The sequence below is a fragment of the Mustela nigripes genome, chromosome 10, assembly GCF_022355385.1.
Source record: "Mustela nigripes isolate SB6536 chromosome 10, MUSNIG.SB6536, whole genome shotgun sequence".
In the NCBI taxonomy this organism is placed as follows: Eukaryota; Metazoa; Chordata; class Mammalia; order Carnivora; family Mustelidae; genus Mustela; species Mustela nigripes.
The window spans coordinates 64,785,715-64,810,167 of record NC_081566.1 but is presented as its reverse complement, the minus strand read 5'-3'; the positions used below and the strand labels follow the sequence as shown (position 1 = coordinate 64,810,167).

The window sequence follows — 24,453 nt, the reverse complement described above, 5'->3', positions numbered from 1 at the left end:
GGGGGGTGAGCAGTGGGGGCTTGCTGGTTCCACACCCTGATTTCTCCAGAGTCTTGAGGGTTGAGGGAGGGAAGGGGGGAACCAGGGCCTGTCCGGGATGCCCTCACATTCCCGAGGATGGGGAAACCACCCTCAAACCTCTTTTAGGGACGACAGGTCTTTGCCCTGCTCTGGGGGCCGAGGCTGAGATCACCAGTAGCTCCGAGTCTCACTTTCCAGATCCTGCTTTGTCGGCGGAGCTCTGACTACAGTCTCAGGCCCTTGTGTGCACCCCTCCCCACCCCCAGGCTGCTTGTGTCCCGGCTCCCAGCTGAGGAGGGGGTGTGTGCGAGTGAAGGGCCCAGACAGCCTCCCAAGCCCCTGCATTAGGGACAGCTGGGCTGTGACACTGTCTGCAGGGGATTGGGGGCAGGGTAAGGGAACCTTCCTTTCTCATCTGTCTGTGGCCTCTCCATGTGGTTACAGCTGTTTCCAGGCTCTTGTGGGGGAGGGGGTCCCTTGTGAACCAGGCTCTGACTTGGGGGCCTGGACCCGCCCTTGTCCCCACCGCTCCTCACGGTGCAGAGACGGACTGAGCTCTGCAGTCACACCTGCTGGGTCGCTCATTCTGCCTCTGCCACGTATTGGCGGGAAGATTTTAGACAAACTGTGTGGATGCTGGAGAACTGGCTTTACCTTTCTTGCTTTTTTTTTTTTTTTAAGTTTTTATTTATTTATTTGATAGAGATCACAAGTAGGCAGAGAGGCAGGCAAAGAGAGGGGGAAGCAGGCTCCCTGCTGAGCAGAGAGCCCAATGGGGGGCTCAATCCCAGGACCCTGAGATCATGACCTGAGCCAAAGGCAGAGGCTTCACCCACTGAACCACCCAGGCGCCCCTGGCTTTACCTTTCTGAGCTCGGTTGCCCCCACCCATTGACTAGAAAAATCCCTAAGGCGAGGTGTTTCTTGGAGAGGGAATGGAACAGCGCCCCTTCCAGCCAGAGCCTGACGCGGGACACAGGTCACTCCTGTGTGCGGTGCTACGTGTTTCTCACTTGAGCAGAAACTGGCCAATAGTCCCAGGAAAAGAGGAAAAAGGTCATTGTGTCCTTGTTCCCTAATGGACAGTTTCCCCTGATGCAACAGTTGAAAACTAGAACAGGGTTCCCTTTGGGGCGGGAGGGGTCGTGTCAGCAGAGAGCTCGCTCACTCCCCTGTGCTCCCACCCCGGCCCTCCACACAGACGCGGACACTGAGGGAACCTTTAGAAAAGCTCAGGTCCCCTTTGCGCATCAGTGAGAGAAATCACACCACCACGGTCGCTACCCAAGCCAAGGGCGCGAGCACAGGACGCGCAGAGACGGGACGGATCAGGTGCAGGAGCCCGAGAGATGGTCGTCCTCGCAGGTCAACGCACAAATGCAAATCGAACATTCTGGCCACCATTTGCCAGTCAAATGAATGCATTTGTGTCTGTGGTGTTGAGTCCAGAGTGCAGTGACAGGGTGGGGACAGGCTCTTTCCTGTCTCTCTGGCAGCTGTTTAAGGAGGAAAAGCTCCTGGCGGTCCCTGTGACGTGTCAGAGACCCTGAACCATTTCATGCATTGTCCCCCTGAGGCCTGCCGAATCTGCATCTCTTTCCTCTTCTGCTCATAAATGCTGGGGCTTCCTGATTCGGGTCCTGCAGCCTGTGGGGTGGCTGAGCCGGCAGGGAGCCCTGCGGGGGTTCTTGGAGACGCAGGTGGTCCAGGCTGCTCCTCTGCGTCCCCAGAGCTCTGCCACTGTTGAACCCACACACCGTCTGTCCCTGATCTCAGAGCGCTGTGAGTGTGGCAGTGTGAGGACGGCTCTGCGAGTTAGACCCGTGTGTGCTCTGGGCTGCCCAGCAACCACAAGGGCCGGACGTGCCCCAGAGAAGGGGGGCAGGTGTTCCTGCCTTGGCCACGTGGGGGTCACCTTACCTGCTGCCATCGCTGGGAGAGGACGGGGAGCGGCTTGGCCAGATGGCTCTCCCAGGGATGTCCTTTCTGTCCTTCAACACTGACTAAACAAGACTCTTTCCGGGAAACACAACTTGGAGTCAAGCAGATGGTGGCAGGGATGGCTTCATGATGAGCTCACTCTTTTTTTGGTCAAAGCTGACTGAACACATTTGCTACTGTATGTTATCTGAAAGGATAACTTTTAGGGCTTCTGGTGGAGCATCTGACCCTTTATATCAGATGTTGGTCTCAGGGTTGTGCGTTCAAGCCCTTCGTGAGTGTGTAGCCTATTTAAAAAAATATAAAAGGATAGGGGCATGTGGGTTTCTCAACTGGCTAAGTGCCTAACTTTGGTTCAGGTCATGGTCTCGGGGTCCTGGGATTAACCCCCACTGTGGGCTCCACACTCGCTGGGGACTTGGCTTCTCCTTCTCCCTCTGTACATCTACCTCCGTTAGCACTATCTCTCAAATAACTTAATAAAATATTTAAAACACCCAAAGGATACTTTTTAAAGCAGTCAAAGAATACGGCATCACACCATCACGTTTAAGTGTAGGTCTCTAAGTCTGGGAGGCAAATTGTGGACGGATGTCTGCACGTGTCCTCGAGGCAGGACACAGGACCGCGGGCAGAAGCCACCAGAGTGCAGAGCTCTTCCCAGACTCTCATGGGATTGGATTCGGGCCTTTTCCTGTGTGTTTTGTGTCTTCCAGAAGGGCACTGGGAGCATGAACGCCGGGAACCTGGAGCCTATAAGGACTGTGGTACCAACGTCTTTCTAGTGGTTTTTCCCAGGCTTCCCGTAATCAGAACTCCATCTCCTTGTTCCTAGTAAAGAGTCTGTTCTGCAGTCTGGGAGAAACCCCTCCGCAAATTGCTTCAGTGTGAGTCAGAAAGACAGACAGACAGACAGACAGGACTGGGGCCGCTCGCAGACCCTCAGGTGCGCAGGTCACCGGTCCTGCTGGGTGAGCTCCTGCCTCCGTCTTTGCTGCACAGTTGGTCTCTGGAAATTCCCTCAGTCCCAGCTTTTCCAGAGGCCTGGCCACTTGCCGTCTCTTTGATCATGTGGTTCCTGTTCACAACCCAACACAGCTGCCTCATGCTGACACTTTGCTATGAGCAAAAGGCAATCTTAACCCACCCCCCAGGGTCCTGTGAGTCTGTTTTGACACATAAACATTCCTTTGGAAACTTCCTTTATCTCTCCCCGCAATATACATGTGGGCAATCATCTCCCAAGCATATGACTCACCAATACACATCTACAGGGTCTCATGTCTAAGGTTTTATGAAATAGTGATAAATGACCTTTTCCCAACAACAGCTCGCCCCCTCAAGACCCTGGAAAACTTGCTTCTAAATTCCTTAGAGACTTAAGCTCTCCCTAACCCCCTCCTGACTTGAAAGTATATAATAGGTCCCTCTTCAGGAGCCCAGTGCAGCTCTTCCCGCCCACGCGTCCTGTCCCTGTGCTTGGATAAAACCACCTTTTTGCACCAAAGACATCTTAGGAATTCTTTATTGGCCATTGGCTTTGAACCTTAATGACTTTCCTAGGTCATAACCCTATACAACGGCACTGAAACAGAAACTGACTCTGCTGAACGTTATACAAATACACCGAACCCTCAGGTGAGAGGGCGATTCTCTGGGAAGCTCATCTGCCGCGAGGACCCCAGAGGGGAGAGAGTGTCAGAGCGGGTAAGCGTCTGTTTGGGAGCAACTCAATGCTCGGTGTGCCTTTCTCGGCCCCAGCCGCCCCCCACCCCCACCTCAGCTGACCCCAGATGGGGGATCATTCCCCGCACCAGGCACCTTTGTGGTTCTTGCATCCCTACTCGGTGTCCTAGAGCCTCAGGCAGTCCTGACGCTGTGTCCCTGCTGCTCAGGTGAGACCCCACAGGTCAGGGTTCAAGGTCACCACACCTGTGCCTCCGCTCAGATGCCAGACAAGCTGTGGTCTGTGCCTCTGAGCACCTGCGGTGACTTGCAGGTTCCCATTGGAATGTTGGTGAGGTTGGAGTCAATGGCCAAGAAAGAATTCTTGAGAGATCTTTGGTGCAAAAAGGTTTTCTTAAAGCATGGGGACAGGGCCCAGGACCAGAAAGAGCTGCTGCCCTGGGATTTTCAGGAGCAACTATTTATTTACTTCGGGGGTTGGAGGAAGTAAAGATGGGGAGGTTCCAAAAGGACTTCATCTGCTAAACGAGACTCACAGCGTCCAAGCAGTCTTGCTGTTGTCAAACCCGGTGTTTTCCCCCTAGCAAGGCATTGATATTAAAACGGTTGGGAGCTTCCTGCCTCTAGTACTGCCGGTAGGCAGCAGGTTGTAAGGACACTGGCTTTTAGCTCCATTTCCTTCTGACTTCGTTCTCCACATCATCCCCTGCCTGACCAGTTTTGACCCTTACATCTTTTAAGGTTGCTGAGGGAGGGAGATGTGATCTTCTGTGACTTTGTCCTGTTGATTGGGGGCATAGAGATGCCTCTACCTATGGGTCCACAGTGGTCAGCTGGGGGCATTTATATATGAGTCACCAAAGGCAGAGGCAGCCAGTGCATGTACATGGACCTCCCTGAGTAGAAAGGCTGGTCTGTGGGCTGGAAGCTGTGGTCATGAAGGAGTCTGGGCACCGGGCAGGGGGAAACCAGAAAAGACAAAAATAAGGTTAATGCTATAATGAGAGAGAGAAGCCTGACCAAAAAGACCTTTGATACTTAACTAAAAATTTCCTCCAGTCCTTTATTGTCATTTGAAGAGAAATTTGAGGGCGTCCAGAGGCTCGTGGCAATAATAAAAAGGCATGTTAGTTTGCTCGTTGGTTTTCCAAGAAGGAGACCCAGGTTTCATTCTGACGTGTGGGCCCACAAGGAGCCTCTGTCTACGTTTACTGCTGCAGGAGTACGTAATACAACCCAATATGGCCCCTTCATTTTGGAGCTAAATCCCCCATTGTGTCAGACACCCGCTCCTTTCATACACCAGCTGTCTGGGGGGCGCATGGGCAGGTTGCTGGTAACCGCCAGCTTGGGTTTAGGGAGGATACGGTTTGCCTGTTCATTCAGAGATTTATGAGTCAACCTGGTCTCGAGTGAATAATTTAACAGTGTGTTATAGTCTCCATCTTTTGATCAGTCTACAGTGAAGAAAGCTTTCTCAGATAGTCACGCAAAGAGATGTAACTCTATTGTTGTTCTGGGGACAGTCCTCATTCCGAGAAGCCCAGCTGTACAACAGTCTTCCGGTTTTCCTGAGTCTCTAGTCTTAAAATCTAGATGTTACTGAAACATTTTATCTCTATAATAGCCCTCATTTTTATTTTATTTTTAAAAGATTTACTTATTAGAGAGAGAGAGTGCACAAGCAGGGGGAGGGGCAGAGGGAGAGGGAAAAGCAGGTGTCCCACTGAGCAGAGTGCCCAACGTGGGGACTCGATCTCAGGACCCTGAGCTGAAGGGGGCTGCTCAAGTGACAGAGACGCCCAGGTATTCCAACAACCCTCATTTTAAATCAGAGATCACCAAATCTGGACTAATTCATTTGTGAAACAAGGCCAATTTGAACAAACTTGGCCTAATTATTTATATACACTCAGCAAGAATAGTGATTGATCATATAGATCTTCTGGAAGCTGCTTTGCTGGAACTTTTTATAAGGAATCACTAGGTTGAACTTCTAGCAGCCTCTCCAGACCAAAAGCCAAACCAAGTCTTTGCCGTCAGACGTGCCTACAATGCCTGTGGATGTGCGCAGATTCCTCTTCAAGAGGTCCCCAGCATATCTGGCAGGTGAGGGTCCTGCCACAGTAACATTCTTTACTCACCTGGCGAGGATGCTGGTAGCTCTGTAAGCAAGGTGTTGACGGGAGAAACAAAGGGAAAGGGAATGGAACTTAAATCACAATCCCCTTAGAGCTGGCAGCTCACTGATAGATCCCTGACATATACAGAGTGCGACCTTCTCGAGGACCTCATGGTTGCGTCGTGTCTTCATGTATAAAGGAACCTTGTCTTGAAAGCAGCTGGCCCCTTCAAGGTTCTGAAAACCTTGCTTCCAGATTCCCTAGAGACTTGTGCTATCCCTAACCCCACTAATTAAAAAGCATACAGTCAGTCACTGCTCAGAATCCCAGTACAGTTTTTTCTGCCCAAAGGTCCTGTCCCGGGAGCAGGTAAGCGGTGAAGGTACAGACAGGAAGATAAGAGACCCCCGGTTTCCCCAGTGAGGCTCACATAGCGGACTACATGGCCAGGCTCACAGAAATCCCAGATGTGAAGAAATGCTGAGGCGTGTAAAACCAGAGCTAAGGGACCATAGCGAGACCACCTTGTTATGTCTTAAATGTCAGAGACATGATGTCCCGAGGACAGTTACAGCCGGACCACGGGAAATGACCACACTTCAAAGAACAAGTAAACACGGTTTCATCTGTGCCAGAGACGTCAAGATTTCAGTTTCCCGGTCAGTGCTCAAGAAAAGGCTGCTGTTGACAGGCCACAGTGAAACCCATCTGGGACCCTCTCACTCTAGAGAGCGCCCTCTTTCCTTTCTTCTCTCACCTTCCCTTGACCAACTCCCACTTCACTCACCCTTTTGTGTCCACAAGGTTCATTCTTTGACCTCGTGAGACAGGAACCCTGCAATCCTGCGGCAGCGTCAAGCCGGCATTTCCAAGGGGCTCTATTGGCTTCATGCTTCCTAACATCAACCTTAGTTCCTTCAAGCTGTTTGGTCACATCTGAGTCTGTGAACGTCTCTCTCAAACACCAGACTGAAGTCAAAGCCTTGGTAAAATAACTAATATTATAACTAATATTTCCAATGGTGGACAGATTCTTTTTTTTTTTCTAAAGATTTTATTTATTTATTTGACAGAGAGAAATCACAAGTAGACTGAGAGGCAGGCAGAGAGAGAGAGAGGGAAGCAGGCTCCCCGCTGAGCAGAGAGCCCTATGCGGGGCTCGATCCCAGGACCCTGAGATCATGACCTGAGCCGAAGGCAGTGGCTTAACCCACTGAGCCACCCAGGCGCCCTGGTGGACAGATTCTTATTGAACTTAGGCAAATGACCATCATTGCCATGGAAGAAAGAACACTTACTGAGACCTTTTGAATTTCAGAGGGTTCAGGTAGAGAGAAAGGTTAAAGGCATTCATTTGTTCACAGAGAATACTTCAGAATTACTGCTGTATATCACTGATGACTAAGAGAAAGCTTCCTTAATCTAGAAGAGCAAATATTAGAGAACTAGCAATGTTTTAAACAAGAGTCACACATTGTAATCTTCCCCAGCTTACTTAGTCCCATGTCACTAATTTTTGTTCTGTTTGGATGCAACTTTGAAAAGTTTATTCCAGAAATTCTTACTCATTTTAAATTTATGATTTTGAAGATATCAAAAACCCATATTTGTCAAAAGCCTTTTCTGTTAATTTTAGCTATTCTGACTAGTGTAAGGTGGGGTCTCATTGTGGTTTTGATTTGTATTTTCTTGATGCTGAGCGATGTTGAACACTTTTTTTGTGTCTGTTGGCCATTTGTATGTCTTCTTTGGAGAAATGTCTGTTCATGTCCTTATCTATTCCTTGACTGGACTGCTTGTTTTACCGTGTTGAGTTTTATAATTTCTTTATAGATTTTGGATACTAGTCCTTTATCTGATAAGACATTTGCAAATATCTTCTCCCATTCTGTAGGTTGTATTTTGGTTTTGTTGACTGTTCCTTTGCTGTGCAGAAGCTGTTTATCTTGATGAAATCCCTATAGTTCATTTTCACTTCTGTTTCCTTTGCCTTTGAAGACGAGTCCAGCAGGAAATTGCTGCAGCCAGAGTCGAAGAGGTTGCTGCCTATGTTCTCCTCTAGGATTTCGAAGGACTCCTGTCTCACATTTGAATCTATCATCCATTTTGAATCTATCTTTGTATAGGGTGTAAGAAGATGGTCCGGTTTCTACATGTGGCTCCAACAATTCACCATTTGTTGAAGAGACTGTCACCCCCTCCCCCCACCCACCCCCAACTGGATATTCTCTCTCGCTCGTCAAAGATTAGTTGGCCATAGAGTTGAAGGTCAATTTCTGGGCTCTCCGTTCTGTCCCATTGATCCATGTGACTCGGTTCCAGTACCATGCTGTCTCAATGCCTGAAGTCTGGCATTCGGATGCCACCAGTTTTGGTTTTCTTTTTCAATATTCCTCTGGCTATTGGGGGTCTTTTCCACCCATACAAATTTTAGGATTATGTTTTCCAGTTCTCTGAAAAATGTCGATGACATTTTGATAGGGATTGCCTTCAATGTGTAGATTGCTCTAGGTAACACAGACATTTTAATAATATTTATTCTTCCAATCCCTGAGAATGGAATGTTTTTCCATTTCTTTGTGTCTTCCTCAATTTATTTCATAAGTGTTCTGTAGTTTTTGGAGTATAGATCCTTTACCTCTTTGGTTAGGTTTATTCCTATGTACCTTATGATTTTTGGTACAATTATGAACAGGATCAATTCCTTAGTTTCTCTTTCTTCTTTCTCATTGTTGGTGTATAGAAATGCAACTGATTTCTGTGTATTGGTTTTATATCCTCCCATTTTGCTGACTTCCTGAATGAGAACCGGCAATTTTGGGGGGAGTCTTTTGGATTTTCCACATAGAGTATCATGTTATCTGCAGAGTGGGCGTGTGACTTCTTCTCTGCCAATTTGGGTGCCTTTTATTTCTTTTTGTTGTCTGATTGCTGAGGCTAGGACTTCCAGTACTATGTTGAACAACAGTGGTGGGAGTGGGCATCCCTGTCAGGTTCCTGACTTTAGGGGAAAAGCTCTTAGTTTTTCCTCATTAAGAATGATATTCACTGTGGGCTTTTCATATATGGCTTTTATGATATTGAGGTATGTTCCCTCTATCCCTATATTGTGAAGACTTTTAATCAAGAAAGGATACCGCATTTTGTCAAATGCTTTTCCTGCATCCATTGAGAAGATCATATGGTTCTTGTCCTTTCTTTCATTAAATATCCTTTCACTTATTAATGTGGTGTATCACATTGATTGATTTGTGGATATTGAACCACCCATGCATCCCAGGAATAAATCCCACTGAATTTTTTCAGTGGTGGATAAATTTACTCAGCAATGAATAATCTTTTTTTTTTTTTTAAAGATTTTATTTATTTGACAGAGAGAGATCACAAGTAGGCAGAGAGGCAGGCACAGAGAGAGAGAGGGAGGAAGCAGGCTCCCTGCTGAGCAGAGAGCCCGAGGCGGGACTCGATCCCAGGACCCTGAGTTCATGACCTGAGCTGAAGGCAGAGGCTTTAACCCACTGAGCCACCCAGGCGCCCAGTGAGTAATCTTTTTAATGTACTGTTGGTTCCTATTGGGTAGTATTATGGTGAGAGTTTTGGCATCCATGCTTACCAGGGATATTGGTGTGTAATTCTCCTTTTTGATGGGGTATTTTTCTATTTTTGGGATCAGTGTAATGCTGGCCTCATAAAATGAGTTTGGAAGTTTTTCTTCCATTTCTATTTTTTTGAACAGCTTCAAAAGTTCTTTAAATGTTTGGTAGAATTCCCCTGGGAAGCTATTTGGCTCTGGATTCTTGTTTTTTGGGAGGTTTTTGATGACTGCTTCAAACTCCTTACTGGTTATGTGTCTGTTCAGGTTTTCTATTTCTTCCTGGTTCAGTTGTGGTAGTTTCTATGTCTCTAGGAATGCATCCTTTTCTTCCAGATTGTCAAATATGCTGGTGTATAGTTGCTCATAATATGTTCTTATAGTTGTTTGTATTTCCTTGGTGTTGGTTGTGATCTCTCCTCTTTCATTCATGATTTTATTTATTTGGGTCCTTTCTCTTTTCTTTTTGGTAAGTCTGGCCAGGGGCTTATCGATCTTATTAATTCTTTCAAAGAACCAGCTCTGAGTTTCATTGATCTGTTCAACTGTTATTTTTTTTTTAATTTTTTAAATTTATTTTCATTATAACAGTATTCATTATTTTTGCACCACACCCAGTGCTCCATGCAATCCGTGCCCTCCCTAATACCCACCACCTGGTACCCCGACCTCCCACCCCCCGCCCCTTCAAAACCCTCAGATTGTTTTTCAGAGTCCATAGTCTCTCATGGTTCATCTCCCCTTCCAATTTCCCCCAACTCCCTTCTCCTTTCCATCTCCCCTTGTCCTCCATGTTATTTGTTGTGCTCCACAAATAAGTGAAACCATATGATAATTGACTCTCTCTGCTTGACTTATTTCACTCAGCATAATCTACTGTTATTTTTGTTTCTATTTCATTGGTTACTGATCTGATCTTTATATTTCTCTTCTCTTGCTGGGTTTAGGCTTTCTTTGCTGTTCTTTCTCCAGCTCCTTTAGGGGTAAGGTTAGGTTGTGTACTTAAGACCTTTCTTGTTTCTCGAGAAAGGCTTGTATCACTATATATTTCCCTTCTAGGACAACCTTTGCTGCATCCCAGAGGTTTTGAACTGTCATGTTTCCATTTTCATTTATTTCCATGAATTTTTAAAATTCTTCTTTAATTTTCTGGTTGACACATTCATTTTTTAGTAGGATGCTCTTTAACCTCCATGTATTTGTGTTCCTTCCAAATTTTCTCTTGTGATTGAGTTCAAGTTTTATTTTTATTTATTTATTTATTTTTTAGATTTTTGTTTATTTATTTGACAGACAGAGATCACAAGTAGGCAGAGGCAGGCAGAGAGAGAGAGAGGGGGAAGCAGGCTTCCTGCTGAGCAGAGAGCCCGATGCGGGGCTCGATCCCAGGACCTTGAGATCATGACCTGAGCGGAAGGCAGAGGCTTTAACCCACTGAGCCACCCAGGTGCCCCTGAGTTCAAGTTTTAAAGGACTGTGCTGGACCCAGCGCTGTGAGCTCTAGACAAGGACAGCATCTAAGCAAGCTGCTTGCAGCTTTGCCCCCTCATCTGTGAAATTGGAGAGACTCCTTTTCTTGTAAACATGCCCGTGATATGATGGGACCACAGGTCCTACAGCAGCGTAATGCTTGTCCACTTTTTCTTCCCCATCTCAGCTATCCCCTCACCAAGCTTCCAGACTGTGGACAACCCCAGCATCTCGCACACCCTGGAAAGGACTGTGGGGACATCTGTCCAGCTGAAGCTGACCTCCTCCTTGTACCCGAATGTCCGAGAGATTGAGTGGAGTTGGCATTCTGAGACTGAGAAAGAAGGGATCCTGGTGTCCTGGAAACTTAATGCCACTCCTGACTGGTATGAGCTGGAGGAAAAATACAGGAGCAGCTTCTCTCTGCCAGAGCTGGCAGTTTTGAGCATCAGGAATCTCACCACGGAAATGAGTGGATGGTATACAGCAAGGATCAAATTCCACACAGGAAAATCCCAGAAGGAAGTCTTTAAACTCTGTGTATATGGTAAGGGGAGCCCCAGTCAGTATTTCCAACAAGCACTTTATCTCAAGTAAGTTGGCCTAAACAGGTTTAAAAAAAAAAAATCAAATCTTCTTTAGGAGTATTTGCATCTCTTTTGATGCCCTAACCCTAAAAACTAAATTCTAAAGATGTCACCTTAGGAAAAAGTAGCTAATATGCCTTAAAAAGTATTAAACAACACAGGAAATGGGAGAGGGGCAGGAAGCCATCCAAAAGGGTGACATAAAACTATCTTCTATTGCAAAGTATTGCACAGCTGATGATCAGAATACAAACTTGTATCAGAAACGCTCTTAACCAGTTATTTCAAAAACTAATATAAAAACTCTTAAGTGACCCAAGAAGTTGGCAGAAATAAAACAAGAAACTAGGACATCAGCCCAGTGAGGAGCAACTCTGGGATGCAGACCAAGGGTTAGAACTCCGCATTGGGTAAAACCCTTCCCACTGCCTGACCTGCACTCGTACGAGGAGGACCATGGGACGCAGCCCGGTCCTAGACAAAATGGAGGTGCGGAAGGAGACACAGGCCTGGCGCCCGAAGCTCCCAGGCCAGTGACGATGCCCTCCCCCCAGGAGCAGAGAGCTGGGTAGAGAGGGCAGGGGGAGCAAGACAAAAGGAGAGGGGCAGAGCCCAGGGTGTCTACCCAACCCAACTCTCTCGCATCTGTCCCCTGCTCAGGGCACCACAGCAGCCTCCTCACAGTCTCCCCTGCCCCTGGTCTTCCCCTCAAAAATCCCCCTTCACCTGATTGCTCTGTTGAGCTTTCAGAAATGCAGGACCCTCCTGTCATTTTCCTGCCTACAGCCGGCCTACTCCTGCCCTTACTCCCCACAGGATCAATGGCCCTCAGGAGAGGGAGTCTAACCCGCCCAGGATCTGCTCCCTGGATGTCCCGCTGTGTTTCCAACACTTCTCCTTGTGCTCCGCTCCCATGTGCTGCCCTCCACCCTCCCTGGCTGCCCAGTCTTTCCTCTTTCCTGGATGCTGGGGACTCTCAGCACACTACACATCTCTCACCCTCTCTAGGCAAATGCTCCTGTTTCCAGCCCTCTCCTGGACCATCTTTCTCTCTGCCTTGCACTGGAGCAACAGCGTGTGGTCTGCTGTCCCCTGACAGCCCCATTGCTGGCCCTGCCCTCTGTGGCCCCTGCCCACGGCTCCACACAGTTCCCAGCAGGCATCCTGCAGGCGTCAGCAATAAGTAAAGGAACCCTACAGAGATACACTTAATTTTCCTGGGAGTTTTGATTCTCCAAGCTTGATTTACAGTCCCTCACCTGTTGAAAAGATGCTATAACAAACATTCATACAAACCAGCTGATGAACAAATTCATTCCCAGAGGCAGAAGCTTTCTAAATACCTGAGTGTGCTTCCTAACACTTTGTATATTCTGTTTGGTTTTATATTTAAATTATTACCTGTTAATCAGTTCAGGTATTTTAAAGAAGCTACTTTAAAGTATTATTTTCCCTAGTCACATGTGCTATGAGTTTTGGGAAGGTTGAAAGTTTGTATTTTTACTAATTCCCTGATCAGGGGTTGGCAGATTTTAGCCATCAGTCAAATCTACTGGATATCTGTTTTTTTTTTTTTAAAGATTTTATTTATTTATTTGACAGAGAGAGATCATAAGCAGGCAGAGAGGCAGGCAGAGAGAGAGGAGGAAGCAGGCTCCCTGCTGAGCAGAGAGCCCGACTCAGGGCTCGATCCCAGGACCCTGGGACCATGACCTGAGCTGAAGGCAGAGGCTTAACCCACTGAGCCACCCAAGTGCCCCTGCATGTCTGTTTTTATAAGTAAAGTTTTATTGGAACACAACCACATCACTACACTTGTATGTTGTATTTGGCTGCCTTCTCCCTATAGTGGCCAAGTTATGTAGTTGTGACCAAGACCATATGGCCAGTGAAACCTTACATATGTACTATCTGACCTTTAGCACTAAAGTCTGCCTCCCCCACCTGGACCCCACTGTTGACACAGCAGATGCGTGTAGCTTGTAGGTTATTATGGGAGTTATAGAAGGTAATGGAAAGTGCTTGGAGCTGTGCCTGGGAATATCCACCTGCTCCCAAAATGCTAATTACTTTTTTCTTTTCATTTGTTAATGGAGTAAATTCCACTAATAAATTTCATAATTATACTGTCCTTCTATTCCTGCAACAAATCCAACATGATCATGATGTGTCATGTAATATTATTAGCCAACATTTAATTTAAGAATATTAAGTTCTCTGTGTATGATTGACTGTAACCCATGGGTTAGCAGGTATGTTTGTCCTGTGTTGGGCTTGGGCTTCTCCTCGTCTGATCTGAGTGGTAAAGCTGACCTATCCTCTCACACCCTGACAACCTTCTGACTTTTCTAAGCTGGAACACCGTCTCTAACACAGGAATGCTCTTTTCCTTGGCCATCGGGCAGTGCTCCCGCCCAAAACTGTGTGCCCTTCACACCCATGATGAGGACAGACCGTTAGACACCTTCCCAATATCTTCTAAGTCAGGGTTCTTGCATCTTCTTACTAGAATTTTGATCACTTCACTTTCCTAGGAAGGCATTACCTCACCTACATCTTAAAATTTATTAATGTGTTTCTTAAATGGTGTTTCCCTTTAATTTTCAATGTTGTTTCTTATCTGTATGCCTTGATCTTCATTCCTAATGACAATTATGTAGAACTTCAACTTTTTATTCAGACCTCAGTGTTTTGCTTTTGATTGGTCTATTTTTATTTAAATCAACTTTTGATTTTGCTGGTTAATCTTCTTTATCGTCATCCGTGCACAGAAGTCAGGACTACGTCTGACCGCAGTGAGCCTACAGCTTGGCTGCCACAGGCTGAAGCAGGTGGGGTCTTGCTCTGGAACAGGAAGTCAGGCGACAGCAGAGGCTGGGGTCAGGCCGTCTGCTCAGCGGGGTGCCGGGCTCCCGGGCTGCCCCATCTTTCTGCTCCACCGTCCTGGGCACCGGGTCTTGTCCTCCTGCTTCGTCCTCATGGTCCCGGATGGCTCTGTCCACAGACACCAGCCCACACGGAAGATGGCCAACGAGAGAAGGACGAAGGCCAAAGTCTGATGTCGTGAGGCTCTGTCTCTGCAGGACTGAAGACCCTTCCTCCCATTCAGCACAGGTCCTTACCTCGGGGTCAGCCCTGGGGCAGCTCTAGGAACACTGGACGTCATCCCTGAGCTCTCTAGAGTGTGGGCTGGCGAGCCCAGGACAGACAGGGCTGCGGGGCTGAGTGTGCAGGGAGCCGTGTGCCAGGCTGGCCAGGGGCTGTCCTTGTCAGGGTGACTCGGGCTCCTGCCTTCCCTCTCGTCTGTGGGGGCCTGTCGCCCACAGGGAAGAACTCCTCTGCAGGAAGCGTGCATTGGGTCATTGGCCCCGGGATTTCCAGCTGTGTTTTGGTTTGGATTTTCTGGTCTGCTTTCTGATGTTTCTCCATCTCCAGGCTCTATGGTGAGGACCACAGGAATTTACACTCTGTGTAGGGCCGTTTAGTGTTTTCTTTCTGAATCTGGATTCAGTCTGTGTGACTGTTGTCATACCTGCCATCATGTTGCTGATGTGTCCCCTGCGGGCGATTTTCTGTCTCTGTCTCTTCAATCTCTCTGTCATAGGTGATGGGACGAGCACACAGCGGCAGGAGCGGAGTGGGAGTCTTGGGTGTGCAATGGGGGGCGTCATGCCCACAGATGTAGCTCAGGTTTACCCAGATGCAGCTTCTCCTGTCCTCTCCTAATCTTTTTATTTTATTTTTTTTATTACTTTTCTTCTTCTTTTTTTTTTTTTTTGGTCCCGTCCTCTCCTAATCTTGATTCACCATCGTTTATATCTTCTTCTTGCCTTTTGTTGAATTGGTAGAGTTTTCGTCCATCCAAACATCTCTAGTATTTTGGTAGTTACAACCCCTTGTATTCTCATCCTAGTGGATACTTAACTTAAATATTTACTTCAACATTTAACGTTCATCAGTATTTCTCTTTAAATAAAAAAAGAACTTCTTTTAAAAAATTAAATTTATTTATTTTCTGCATAACAGTAGTCATTGTTTTTGCACCACACCCAGTGCTCATGCAATCCGTGCCCTCTCTAATACCCACCACCTGGTTCCCCCGACCTCCCACCCCCCGCCCCTTCAAAACCTTAGTTTGTTTTTCAGAGTCCACAGTCTCTCATGGTTCACCTCCCCTTCCAGTTTCCCCAACTCCCTTCTCCTCTCCATCTCCCCTTGTCCTCCATGCTATTTGTTATGCTCCACACATAAGTGAAAAACAAGAACTTCTAACATGTTTCGCCTTGTGTTCTCAACTCCTTTCATGTTGTTTATTGTATCCTTGAGAACAGATACAATTATTATAAGTATAATCATCGTGTGTAAATATAATTATAGAGTTATTGGGGCATCTGGGTGGCTCATCGGTTAAGCTTCTGATCCTTGATTTCTGCTCGGGTTATGGTCTCATGGTAATGCGACTGAGACCTGCCTCGGCCTCCACACTCAGCATGGGGTCTGTCTGAGACCCTTCTCCTCGCTTGTGCTCACCCACTTTCTCTCCCAAATAAATAAATAAATAAATAAAGTAAATATTTTTTTTTTTAAAAGAATGATATCCATCATGATTACTGGATTACATAGAAATAGAAGAGCTCAGGGCTCATCTGAGAGATGAGGGCCTCAGCTCTCTGCCCTGGGCTGGGAGTCAGAACCCCTGGGCCAGGGGCACTAGGTCCCTTGCCCTGGCCCATAGTTAGGAACCCCCCGGAGCTGGGTCAGCTGGTGACTGTGCTGGTTCCCTTGTGTGTCCTCCAATGCTGACTCTCAGTTTCTCTTTTGCCTCCTTCTATGCCAGAGCCCATCCCCCACCCCCAGATTGTGATTCATTCATCATCCAACCAGGCAGGCTGGTGCAATGTCAGTCTGGAGTGTGGGACCCCAGGAGCCACAGAGATCTGGACAGTGACCTGGCTGAGTGAGGGGCTCCCCAGGGAGCTGGAGGAGAGAGAGGCTCTGGGGCCAGCCCCCAGCTCCAGGAATCTAAGCCTGAGCCTGCCCCTGAGCCAGCTCAATGGCCCCCTCACCTGTAGGGTCAGCAACCCTGTGGATGAGAAGAATGCAACCTTATTCCTGCAGAACATCTGTCTGTGGAAGGGTGAGTGGGGTCTGCTGGGAAGCGCTGGCAGAGAGCAGGGCAGGGGCAGGACTGTGGGGACTCAGGGAAACCGACGGGACAGAGGAGCACTGGGAGGGGTCTCTGTGGAGCAGCTAGAGACAGATACAGGACCACACCTTCATTCTAGAACTTAAACCAGTACCTGCAGACTGCTGAGTCTCCCAGGATGTACCTGTGGGGCTCATGTGGGCACCCCTTTCCAGCATCAGGGAGCCTGGGACGCTGACCTAGTTAGCAGAATGCAGGCAGGGGAGGGGAAGAACTTGGAGGACAGACCAAGGACCTGAGGGCACCCCGCCCCCAGCCCTGAAATCTCAAGTTCCAGGTCTGGACGCTCATAGCCCTTCCGTGGTTATAAATGCTGTTTTCTCGCTGTGTGGTATACGTGACCTTTCTGAGGATGGTTGCCACCTCCGAGTTCATAAACCACAGTTCAACCGTCCTCTGAGCCGTGTGAGCCCCTGTGGTCATCACACTTCCACGTCAGCGTCAAGGGACCCCTTGGCCATGCAGAAAGGGAGTGTATACAGTAGTGCATGGTAGGTGAGGGAGCCCCGATGCCATGAAATACCAAATCCCCTACTTCCCCAGAGCCACAGACAGGAACAAAGGATGTGAAGAAGGAGGTTAGTAATTGCTGCGGCTGTCCTGTCCCCCCGCAGCCTCCTCCTGTCCCCCCGCGGCCTCCTGCGCTCCGGTGCCCCCGCGGCGCTCCCGGCCATGTCCTTACTCAGCCGCCCGGCGTGGAACCTTACACGGGGGCTGAGTGCTCGCCGTGGACGGGGAGGAGGGAAGACGCAGGGGACAGTGAGGCAAGCCCCCACCGAGGGAACTTCCAGCGCCGTGGGTGGGGGCCCCGCCGCTTCCTGGCTGTGTGATTCCGGACAAGTCACTTAATTTCGGGAGCCTTTCTTTGAGACAGGTATTAATCAGGTCCGCTTCATAGGGTCGTTTAAGCTGTGTGACACGGAGCTCATCAGTAAGTATCAGGTAACAGTTCATGGTCGAGGAGTGGTCTGTTTGCCGACACGAAGCCGCGTGACGGTCGCAGAAGTTGAGGCAAATGTAAGCTCTATGGTTCCCGTATGAAAGGAAGAAAACCCCGGAGTAGTTGCCGCAGGACTCGGGAAAGGCGTCGCCGAGGAGGGAAAACCTGAGCTGGACCTTGAAGCGGGAGCCGTTTTCGTGTGGCGGCCAGACCACAAGGCAAAACATGGGCTGACGTCAGGCGGCCCCGGAACCTCTCATCCCCTTCCCTCCTAGGCTGGTCCTCGCCTGGGAGTCCGCCAGGGGAGGACAGGGCCAGGCTGCAGGCACGGGCGGCCCCTGCGGCTGCTGGGAGCCTCTGAGGTCTCTGGGCAGGAGGGACAGGCAGCCTGGCACGAGGCCCCCGGCCGGTGGGCGGGAACCTGTCGGGGCTGCAGCAACGTGCACTTAGGACGCGGGCCCCGAGCCATGGGGTCCGCCTCCCCCGTCACCTGCCTCATGCGCCCCATAGGGATGCACCTGACACTGGTCTTTGCTGGCAGGTTCTCAGAGCAAGTGGCTTTGGAGAGGCGTCTTGTTCACAGTTCTGATGCTGTGCCTGGCCTGCGGAGTGTGCATCTTAGTGAGGAAGAAGATACAGTCCAGGAGGGGTAGGTGCTAGCGAGAGCCTGAGGGGAGCTCTGGGGGAGGGCAGTGGATGGAGGGGATCCCGGGAGGGGCCGGGCTGGCAGATGGGGCTTACTGACCTCGCCTCGCCTTGCCTGTGAATCATCTGGGTAGAAGTCTGGGGCCGCGCGGCACCGAGGGTAGGGGCTGTGTGCACGTCCAGACGGGAGGGGGATGGACGGCAGGGATCGATGGCCGCCCCACCCTGGGGCTGGCGAGGGGTCACCTCAATCCCACACGCCCTCACTGTGCGTGCTGTGTACAGGCAGGTCTGCTCTGCTGCCCACAGAGCTGGGCTCAGCCGCGGTGCCCCAGGCCCCGCCCACAGAGGAACCTGCTGGCCTGCAGACTGCAGGGGCCCACAGCCACAGTCCTCTTGACGTGGAGATCAGCCTCCTGAGACACCCCAAGGTGGGTCCGAGGGAACTGAACCTGGTCCACCAACTGGTGCCCAGAGGCTGTGAGGGCTGGCTGGTCCAGGGTATCCGGCGGCTCTTCCGGCTCTGGGCCGGTCCTTGCTGTGGATGCTGCCGTTGCTGTGTCTGGAACGGCGAGTGAAGGGTGGGGGCCACGGACGGGGCGATGCCTCGCTCCTATGCACACAATCTCATCGGGTCCTCGCCACCACCCGGGGAGGAGGGATGGCGGAGCAGGTGCGGGTAGGAGGTAGGCCCGGTTAGGTGTGTGACTGACCCGAGCGCACGCAGCTTGGCAGGGGAAGCAGCAGGAGAGAACCCAGGCTGCTCTGGAGGGGCTCACTACGTACAAGCTCAGACTCGAGCCCTGGGGAGAGGCAGGGGTGTAAGTGGTTGCCCGTCAGGTGGGACCTGTCGTCCGTAGAAGACCCAATGCAAGCAGGAGTGGGGTCCACTAGCAGGGCCTGGAGGCAGGGGAGACCCAAGGTTCTGAGGCGCATCAAGAAAGCCGCCTCCCCTCCCCCCCACGGTATCCATCCCCTCCCTGCCTGAGATCCTGTCATTAATGTCTCCTTTTGGGGTAAAGGCTTTGTTGCCCTGCTGTGAGTCGCCCCTGGGACAACATCTCACGTGTTACCAGCCCCCAGTTAGAAATGGTCACAGAAGGCCTGATTCCACGACGGGAAGGCCTGGAGGCAGGAGGAGCCCGAGGGAGGAGGCGCCTAGAGCCCTGCCCTGGAAGCCGCGGGTTCTCATACTGAGCTCGCATCAGAAACACAAGGAGGGCTTGCCAACACCCCCCTCCCCACCCAAGCTGCTTCAGTGGGTCCAGGGCAGACCAGAGGCCTTGTATTTTGAACACGTTCCCAAGGGATGCCCCCCCCCCCCTTTGGGAGCCACTGGACTAAAACTGAACAGAAGGAAAGCAAAGAGAAGCGCTGTGTGGACCCCTTGGAGCCGCCAGTGGCCGGGTCCTCTCCTCTCCCATCCTTTGATTTTGCCAAAGCGAGACACGTCTGGATCGTTGACCCACACGGACCACGAGGACCTTAGAAATCCCCTGGCCCTGTCCCAGCAGTTCACAGTGGGGGGGGGGGGGGGTGGGATCCAGAAGGAACACTGAGAAGGACATGGACGGGAAACCATGGTGGTACCAGGTAGAACGGGGCCGCTTTGTTTCCAGTTGAGTGTGCTTTGCCCTGTCCCCAACTGTCTCGGGGCCGCAGCACTGCGGCTTTCCTTCTCATCCCCTCTGAGTCATGTTCCCATCTGACATGGGCCACAGGGGGCTCAGGAAGTAGTTCCTTGAGACCCAAGCACAGGAGGGAAGCAATGCGTGGTTTGGGATAAAGAAACAAATCAGCTGACCTCTGACCCAGACCCCAGCTTTGCCCCTCTCTGCCCCTGGGGAACTTTCCAGCCTGAAGAAGACTCTTTTCGTCCCAGGACACAGGGAGGAAAGCAGGGAAGAGAGATGACGGGGGCGTGAAGGAGCATGGGATCAGAGTCGGGAGAAGGGGCGTGAGGCTGCCGTGCTGACTCTTCTCCTTCAGCCTTACAGAACTACTGCCTGGGCTGTTTCTTCTTTTATAAAATGCAGGTTGGGGGAATACCACCTTTATCTGCCGCTTTGTAGTTTTTCAAAGCACTTTTGCAATGAGAGTTGCCAAAGTGAGCTGCAAATTTGTCCAACTGATATTTAATGAGTGTCTACTCTATCCCAGAACCGTTCTGATCTGGAACACAGAGGTCAACAAAACAACAAAACATCCTCGGCCTCAGAGAACCCACATTCTAGGTTGGGTGAGGGGAGAATGGCAAATAAAATAAGTAAGCAAAATGTGAAGTCTTAGGGAATGATGCATGTTCGGGGAAAATGTAGCCGGAAGAGGGCGGGGTGTGCCATTAACTAAGGCAGTCGGGGAAGGGAGACCAGAAAGTGAGCAAAATAGGGATCTGATGGGTGATGGGGAAGAGAGGGGTAGCACCAAAGGGAGAGGACAGAGATGCTGCAGTGTTCAAGAGGGAGGTCTGCATGAAGCTACGTTTTAGGGTTACAGGGGTTGCGTCAAGAAGCACACGAAGCAGAGTGAGTTGACTGACCTCTGCGCCTGGTTCTTTGACGTTGACCACGAGCACCCTTAAACTCTGCTTGAATCACAGAATGACATGGAGAGGGAGAGCTGCCATCCCCCTAAGCCCGAGTGCAGCCCAACCGTCTACACTGTCTACGAGAAGGTCCGGATGAGCCGAATGCGCCAGAAGGACACCTAGGTTAATGAAGACGTCGAGGTATGAGGGGCCTTGGCAAGACCTGCCCCACCTTACACTCCACCCAGGGTCCCAGAAATCCCTCCTTAGGTAGAGCTAGGACAAGACCCCAGGTCTTCCTGATGTGCTCCCCCACCCCAAGATGGCAGAGCAGCACCACGTGTCCCAGGGCTCCTCACCAAGGTCTTCTCACCTCACGGGTGGGGAGCTTTGACCACGTCGCTTGAGCCTTCAGCAGGACGGGCTGATCCCTGGGCGGGCGGTCAGGTTTCTGACCTGTGACCCACTGACCCCCGTGAGGAAACGCCCGTAGTCAGCCAGGACCCGAGGACGCACGTCTGGGAACAGAGATGCTTTCCCAGAATTGGGCGGGCCTTGAATGGAGGATTTCCAGGATGTCACTGCTCAGCCCACCCCCAAGAACAGAAGAGGGATGGCCTGGACTGTAGAAAAGCAAGAGCTGCTGAGATAAAGTTCAGGGTCAGCTTCAGCACGGGGGGAGGGGCAGAAAGGAAGGAAATAATTTTTGAGCTCCATCACCTGCAGGCTTATTGTAAGCACCAGACATGCACTAGCTCAGATCTCTCAAAATTCAAGCAATTTATCAACCCTGTTAAAAAAATTACCTAATGCACATAAATTGGAAGAAAGTCAAAGGCACGTCTCCTTGAATTTATCTTTCATCAGTTGCAAATGGGATCCTGTTCCTGTTGTATCTCCTAATTAGTTGTTACAATAACGCATCCACAACACGTACTGCCACATCACTAAGTTTCTCTACTGTTTGAAATAGTTTTTCATTCGATCCCTTCGAATTTCTGGGCAAAGAACCATATTAATGACAAATAATTAGAATTTTTCCTTCTTTCTTTCCGATTTTTACGCTTCATTCCTCTCCTGTGTCTTGATGCTGGTGAACACCCCCCAGTGTTTAATAAGAGTGACTCTGAAGCTCATCCTTGTGTTCCGAACTTATTGCAAGTGATTCAAGGGTGTCCCTGTTAAGCATGATGTTTATTGTAAGGTTTTGAAGGCATGTCTAAAAAGTATGTCCTTAGTGTTACTTTATGAAGAATTTTGCCATGAAGAAAATGTTAGAGTTTCTTCTTTCCCTTTTATCATCCATGATGATGTTATCCAGTTTTCCTGTTTTTCCTCTGTGAATAATACATTAATAGATTTCCTCCTATTGAACTGTTCTTATGCTACTGGAATAAATCCCAGTTGCTGTATTATTTTCTTAATGTGCTACTGTCTGATAATATTTTCATTTGGGGTTTTACATCATTATTCATAAACAAAATTGTCCTGTGTTTTCTGTGGTTTACTTTGTTAGTTTGGTATTTGTATTATGCTTATTAGGGGTTCCTTCTATCTCCACTTCTTGTAATAATTCAGTAAAAATTTGCTTTGTAGTCCCAAAAAAGAGTCCTTAAAAAAAAAAAAAAGAATTCTTGGGGCTCCTGAGTGGCTCAGTTGGTTGAGTGTCTGCTTAGGTCATGATCTCAGGGTCCCAGGATCAAACAACAAGTCAGAATCTAGCTCCCCGCTCAGTGGCGAGTTTGCTTCTTCCTCTACCTCAGCCCCTCTCCCCACTCACACTCTCTCTCAAATAAATGAATCTTTTTTTTTTAAGATTTTATTTATTTATTTGACAGAGGGAGAGAGATCACAAGTAGGCAGAGAGGCAGGCAGAGAGAGAGGAGGAAGCAGGTTCCCTGTCGAGCAGAGAGCCTGTTGTGGGGTTCGATCCCAGGACCCTGGGATCATGACCTGAGCTGAAGGCAGAGGCTTAACCCACTGAGCCTCCCAGGCACCCCTCAAATAAATGAATCTTAAAAAAAATTAAAAAAAGAATTCCCATTACCTAGTATCAATTTAAATTACTTTTATTGTAAATTAAAGATCTGTAAGTATGCAACTATGTAAAAATGTCTTGTGCTTATAGTTTTTATATTATAAACTAAAACTATGCATAAAGTAGTTAAAAACAAAGCAACAAAATAACAAGCAATGGTTATGCAAACTAGTACTCAAACCCACAACTTTAATGTTACATGATGGGTGTTTTTGTTTTGTTACAGTGATATCATTAATATTAGGATTATAGGAAAGCACTGTAGCTTCACATCAGCCTCTATATTTAATTTTTAACACTTGAATACAAACAATGCTATCTCATATGAGTTTGTTGTATAACACTTGATTAAAGTCTTTGTTTATGAGTTCAAGCTGGTCAATGTGTCATCCTTTAACCAAAACTCCACCGGGTGGCAATGGATAGGTCTGTAAATTGTTTCATTCACCTTAAAAAAAAAATTAGCACCGCAGCACCGATAAAATCCCCACCCCCTACATACCTCTCTCCTTACTCCTGGAATCATAGAACAAAAAGTTTTTTCACTGAGTATTTGCTGCCACAGTGGGTGTTTATGACACTCCTGCTAATAACCTTCTGTAAGGGGGTGCTGCAAAGACAGACGTCTGTCCCTGTTTGTACATCAGATTGGCCCTGGGCGGCCACAGAGCAGGAACTTTGGAATAAGACCTCCTGTTTGATAGGTGTTGTGGGGCAGAAGAGGGTCAGTCTGCCAGGTGCTGATTCAGTGAATGATCGAGTCACCAAAATGATCGAATCTATGTTTCTACCAGAAACTTCTTTCTTTTAGCTATGTATAAAGCCTAACATCTTCTATAGTGGATAGAAGAGTTTAAACAGCTTTGGAAGGTTTCCGTAGTTCTAGTAAATGGGTTTCCATCCTTTCTCCGAGGAGCTCCCTAAGCAAGGGTGGATGTTTTCCTACCTGGCTTCTTGTAGGGGAAGGAGAAGTTAGTGGGCGGACAGCCTGGCTTGGTGTGCCCTGCACTGGGGAGGCTGGGGGACACAGAAGGACCCTGAGGCCAGGGAGGACATCTGAAGACAGAACCCTGGAGTTCTCACTGGCTCTCTTAATCTGTCAATGCAAATCACCATAGACTTTATCAGTAATTGATGAAAATGAATATTTGATAAGTTTAGCAAATTCAGCAAATAGCGTGTTCAATGATCTGCTCATTTAGGAGTAAATTGGTTCTAGATGAATTGACCTTTGGGCAAGTTGTTGTGAACCTTATAGCTTAATGGAGAAGACATGAGGTTTGGGGCTGAGCTGCCTGTGTGGAAACCTCACACACTTCCTGGCTGCCTACCCCTGGGCAGGGACCTGGCTTCCGTGGGGCTCTGTCTCCTCATGCAGAAAAGCGGATCATCAAAGGCCTTCCTGCACAGACCTGCGGTAAGAGTCACCTGTGAACACCTTCCTGGTGCTCATAGAGTGCCGGAATGGTGAGGGCTCTGTGTGGGCTCCTGGTGCCCCTTCCTGTACCTGGGGATGGCCCTTCCCCCAACCGTCTGTCCTCCTGTGAGATGCTCCAGCATTAAAGCAAACCCGGCCCCTGGGAGCACCTTTGCTATAAGGTGGCCGCCTGCAGGATCCAAGAATGTACAGATTCATGTACAGACTATCTGAGCAAGAGCACGAGATAAAAATGTTCT

The 24,453-nt window shown here is 49.0% G+C and overlaps 1 protein-coding gene across 4 annotated transcripts in view; it reads left to right on the top strand.

The window, feature by feature from the left end:
* Window positions 1-23,149, top strand: part of LOC132025828 (uncharacterized) — a 23,416-nt gene extending 267 nt beyond the window's left edge. For 2 of the 4 annotated variants that reach the window (XM_059413591.1, XM_059413593.1), the window contains exons 2-6: window positions 11,021-11,380; window positions 16,258-16,557; window positions 18,108-18,215; window positions 18,497-18,642; window positions 20,811-23,149. In XM_059413591.1, the coding sequence (XP_059269574.1) occupies window positions 11,021-11,380; window positions 16,258-16,557; window positions 18,108-18,215; window positions 18,497-18,642; window positions 20,811-20,921 (1,025 nt within the window). In that variant the 3' untranslated portion in view covers window positions 20,922-23,149. The remainder of the gene's footprint in view (window positions 1-11,020; window positions 11,381-16,257; window positions 16,558-18,107; window positions 18,216-18,496; window positions 18,643-20,810) is intronic. The other 2 variants (XM_059413592.1, XM_059413594.1) reach the window with 2 other exon arrangements.
* The last annotated feature ends 1,304 nt before the right edge of the window (window positions 23,150-24,453 follow it).